The sequence below is a fragment of the Drosophila nasuta genome, chromosome 2L (assembly GCF_023558535.2).
Source record: "Drosophila nasuta strain 15112-1781.00 chromosome 2L, ASM2355853v1, whole genome shotgun sequence".
Classification (NCBI taxonomy): Eukaryota; Metazoa; Arthropoda; class Insecta; order Diptera; family Drosophilidae; genus Drosophila; species Drosophila nasuta.
The window spans coordinates 13883580-13888642 of record NC_083455.1 but is presented as its reverse complement, the minus strand read 5'-3'; the positions used below and the strand labels follow the sequence as shown (position 1 = coordinate 13888642).

The 5063-nt window shown below is 39.6% G+C and overlaps 2 protein-coding genes across 2 annotated transcripts; one reads left to right on the top strand and one right to left on the bottom strand.

Moving 5' to 3' along the window:
• Window positions 1-265: 265 nt before the first annotated feature.
• LOC132797598 (uncharacterized) lies at window positions 266-1316 on the top strand. Its single transcript, XM_060809360.1, has 4 exons — window positions 266-334; window positions 400-613; window positions 669-787; window positions 842-1316. Exons 1-4 carry the CDS (start codon window positions 277-279, stop codon window positions 1246-1248), a joined length of 798 nt encoding a protein of 265 aa, XP_060665343.1. The 5' UTR covers window positions 266-276; the 3' UTR covers window positions 1249-1316.
• A 516-nt stretch (window positions 1317-1832) lies between these two features.
• LOC132797607 (cytochrome b-c1 complex subunit Rieske, mitochondrial) lies at window positions 1833-3106 on the bottom strand. Its single transcript, XM_060809369.1, has 3 exons — window positions 2891-3106; window positions 2219-2598; window positions 1833-2156 (listed from the first exon to the last, which is right to left on the bottom strand). Exons 1-3 carry the CDS (start codon window positions 2982-2984, stop codon window positions 1938-1940), a joined length of 693 nt encoding a protein of 230 aa, XP_060665352.1. The 5' UTR covers window positions 2985-3106; the 3' UTR covers window positions 1833-1937.
• Window positions 3107-5063: the final 1957 nt, after the last annotated feature.

Genomic DNA, 5063 nt, shown 5'->3' with positions numbered 1-5063 from the left:
GCCAGCTGAGTTGAGAGCGTTGCCAGATGGCCATGAATATATCGGCTGTACAGTACTTTTTTAAGGAATTAATAAACATGTCTTACAATGCTACTAAGCTATTGGATATTCTATAAGTGTTCTCTTCATGCTCTTAAAAGGCATTCTTTCACAATGTTGTCCATTGATCATATAAATATTCACAATTTATATTTTAAAAATATCGAACAGCTGTTCAAGATTTGAACCATACAATACTTATTATGCTGGTATTTTTGGTATATTTGCCAACCCTAAATGGCGCACTTCAACATACCACAATGCGGTCACTACACAACGATGCAGAAGAGAAAAAGTAAACAAAAGTGGAGCCAATTGTAAAATATTTAAATATTTATTACATTTATTTATGAATTTCAGATGAGAAAGAACTAAAACATGTCGGCAGTCGCTTCGATTGGAGTCAAGAGCCCACAAAAATGTTTCTGGAACTGTGGGAGGAGAACATTCCGAATTTGCGCGCGGGCAAAAAAAGAGCTCAAGTGCACAAGGAAATTGCATTGAAAATGCATATGTATAAAGCAAGAAAAACTGAAATTAAATCAAAAATGGATAACATGGTTAAGAAATACAAGTAAGTATGCCTAGTAATTAAATAGAGTTTATAATTATATTTCTCTATTTTACAGAAAAGAAATGCTGGAACATCACTTGAAGGGAGAGCAATCTTCTTGGGAATATTTTGATCAAGTGCACAATATATTAAAAGAAACGAAATACCACAACGTATGGTCTACGGAAAAATTTGGTTAGTGTTTGCGAATTAAACTACGAATAGACTTCAATACTTTACTTGTTACAGACTTTTCTCCTTTGGAAGATAGCGACACCGACGACTGCAACGACTCGGCAATTTGGCCAATAAGCGATAATGAAACGTCAAAAAAGGCGAAAACTTCAACGGCAGAAATCTTTGAACCTGAGACTTTTGAGGAAGCTGCTTCAGTCAAAAGTGAATTGACTTTCACATCCCCTGAACGACCTGTTTCAGTCAACAGTTATTTAACTTTCGCATCAGCAGAAGAAGAAGAAGAATACAACAATGTAACTGCTGCTACCAGCGAATTTGAACCTGAATCAGATAGAAGACTGGCCATTGAAGAGGCCAAATTGGCAATTCAGCGTGAAGAGCTAAAACTTATGAAAAACATGGCAGATGAATTGTCAGCCTTACACCGCGAATTCCTTAAAGTATACAAAAATAAATGAATCTTACCATATTGCTCCAATAAGTACAAAACATACAAATACATATTTCCACAAGGCAAATTTACAAATTAATTGCATTAAATCAAAAACAACTCGTTCAATTTCAAACTGACGATAATTTAAATCAGCTGTTCGGTAAAGTGCATTCAAACAGTTGTTCGCCTAAGCTTAGCGTATTGTCGATCAACGATTAATAAGGAGCCCGATAACTCTGTCGATAAATCAGTTTTTTGCGCGATTTGTTTTACAGTTATTCCGAATTTTTTGCGCGTTTGCGAAAATAAGCCCGATAACTCTGCCGATAAGTCAGTTTTTGCGCGATTTGTTTTACAGTTATTCCGAACTTTTTGCGCGTTTGCGAAAATAAAATTTTAATTTGTTTTGCTCGTATTTAAAACGTCGCGTCGCGTGTATTTTTTTCAATGTATTAGGAGCAAGTGCGGTTGCTTAAAAATTGTTTAAGTAAATGCGAAAATACGTTGTAGCTATTATAAAAATTAAATTAATTTTCGCGCCCGCGTTTAGCATGTGTGTGTGTGTGTGGGACGTTGTGCTTAAAGGTAAGACAATAATTTGATTTCAGCTTTAATGTTTGTTTGGTTGTTTTATTATTAATTTACATCAATCCATTCACTATATTGTTTGCTGACTCGCGGGCTTTATATGCTTAAAAGGGGTAAACATAACGCTTAACCAACAACCAAGGTGCCCTCATCGGGGAACTCATGAGTGGGCACCTCCAAGTTCAATGGCGCCGGTCCCTTGCGAATGCGTCCAGATGCATCGTAATGGGAGCCGTGGCAGGGGCAATAATAGCCGCCCCAATCGCCAGCATTCGCAATTGGCACACAGCCCAAATGCGTGCAAACGCCAATCACCACAAGCCATTCGGGCTTAATGACGCGTTGCTGTAACGTAACACACAAATTTAGTATCTTAAGCTAGTAAAGTATATTCGAAAAATACGCACATCGTCGGTCTGAGGATCACGCAATTCAGATGTGGCCACACCGCGTTCCGTTTGAATTTCGCTTGGGGTACGATGACGAATAAACAATGGCTTGCCGCGCCATTTGAACGTCACCGACTTGCCCTCGGGGATGTCAGCCAGTTTAATTTCGATCTTGGCCATGGCCAACACATCGGCTGTGGCGCTCATGGAGCTGACGAAAGCGTTAACCAGTCCTTTGGCGGCATAAGCACCTCCAACGGCGCCAGCACCAACCATCAAGTAGGAGAAAGCCTTGCGCTCCTCTGTTGTCTGGTTGCGACGACGTGCATCCTGCACCGAGTCACGACGATAGGGAGAGAAGTCGGGCACCTGCAGATCGGTGTGACCCTGGCGCGTAGCTGAAAGAGGAAAATGCATTAGTATCCCATTCACTAAATGTGTCAGTAGCGTTGTTTTGTGCGTGTGTGTGCGCTTGCCAATCAGCTGTTTTCACTTGTCTCGGGGGTGGAGGTTATGTTGAAATTACGTAAGGAAACTCGCAACTTTAGCAATTGCAGAGTTGAAAACATTGAAAAAATTGCATTTAGTTGATCCGTCTTTGCATCCTCCATACATAATTCATACACTTGAGGCGCCTACATTATGTAACTCGACTGTTGCTGTCGTCGTTGTCAGATTACTTGTGCTTACCAACGGCATTGACAGCGACACCGCTTGCACGCAGGCTCGTGGACAGCGCTTGTGCGTTGGAGCGCACAAGGGCACAGGAGACGGCTTTCATCATCTTGTGGCTTGATTTTAGTTTGTTACTTATTTGTTTTTGTATCGAAAATCTCGTTGACGAGACCAACGTCGTCCGTCTACTTTGCTGTTGCTGTGAAAACCAGAGTGAACGTTTGCAGCAAGACAAAAAATACCAAATCAGTTTATACGAATTTTTTGACAAATGTCTATACAAAACAATATAAAATGCAAAGCATCAATGGATTTTGTCAAGTTTATATGTTCTGTTATTGGCAAACGCTGCTGTGTGTCATTAATATTTGAAATATTTAAAGTTTTTGTAGTATTTTGTACAAGTAGCATTACGCAAAATGAGTAGGTAGCGCAATATGCTCACGTAACGTAACAAGCGTTACGCAGCGTTTATTAGGTTAACGGCACGCAAAGTTGCGACTCACTTGATGTTGGCTCCGTACGCATTATTTGACTCAATTGAAGTTGGTTGCGTACGCAAAATTTGAACCACATGAAGTTGGATGCGCAAGTTTAAAAACCCGCTATGTTTTGAATTCGAAAATTCCAATTGTTATTGTATTAGTATGTAGGGTACAACTTAATATAGAATTAACCTTTCTCTTTACGTTTGATACTCATAAATTATTTTTAATAAATTCTACTGCAATCTTTTGAAAGTCATCATTAATCTTTCTTCTTATGGATTAACGGCAATGCACAATGTGGTATTAAAAACTTTCCCTTAACTTTTGATCTCCGATTTGATAGAATTGCATGCTAATAATCCCCATCCTCTGTGTCAAGGTAAGCAACCCTCTTTAATGAAAAGTTTTCCTTATGAAAATTAGCGACTGCAACAGTTTAGCTTTTGGCAAAAAGGGTTTTCACGGCAAACCGGTTGTGAATCAACCACCCGACCCACCACCACACAGTTTGCACAGTTTTCCTTTTTCCGATTGCATTTCCCCGACTGAGCTCAGAATGATGTCATTTGATTCAAATCCTGCGCTTTGATGTCCTCGTTGAGCACAGCACAAATAATTGTTTAGGCATGGGGTTGCAAAGGGGGATTGTTTTTGGGGAAATGTCAGTCAACAAGGGTCGGGAAGGGGAAACTCAATTCGTTTAACAAAATTAATAAGCGCATTGTGAGCAGCATTTGGATATTTTTGTGTTGATGTTTTATTATTATTTTTATTTTTGTTGGTGAGAAATTGTTCGCTGACCTCATCGTGTTAAACCGCAAAACAATAAACGCATAAAATGCTCGTAAAAAAAATGCATAAAAATGAGCAACTTGCCGCAAATAAAAAACACAAAAAATTGTGTATGCGCATAAAAGTAGGCAACGACAAATAATTCGCCAAACTTTAAACCGAAAGAGAGTAGCAAAAAATTAAAAAATAAATAAAGCTGTAAAAAAACGACAAACGCGCAGCCGGCAAAAGTAATTCCTTTGGCGCCAGGCCTGTGATTATCGAAAGTAGTTCTTTTTGATGTCGAAAGTTTTTCGGCCTCCCTTGCTCTCCCTCGCTCCCAAACTCCCAGTCTCTAGGTGGCATGAAACGAAAGCGAAAGGCGAATCTACTGCTGCTGCTGCTTCTGCTTCTGCTGCTGGGCAATCTGCGCACATAACGGCGCCTCTATGTACTTGCTTTCACACACACATACCAGCAAAAGACCCCCTTCCCCCTCTACGCACACACACACACACAGAGAGAGGAGCGCACACACTCTATAACATTCGCATAGAAACATAGCAGAAAAAGTGCGTGAATTTTTGGGGGAGCCAACAGGAAATCATTTGGGATGCACCGAAACACAATTACACTAACGAAGCGGGCAAAGGGAAAGGGGATAGAGGATAGAAAGGAGACAAGAAAGTGGTTAAAGAGCAAAAGAATGTCATCATATATTACATATTTCTCTGTATGAAGGGAATTCCCCTTTTTCTTATTTTTTTTGTCTGCACAGCAAATATTTCCGTCGTTTCATTCATGCATGTTAAAGAGTGGAAAGATTTATGGCACACATAAAGCGTGCATGGTGGTTGCACTTTCAAGAGTTACGATCAATTATATCTTACAGATTCGGTTATTTATTTATTCGATTCACAATTGTTAAT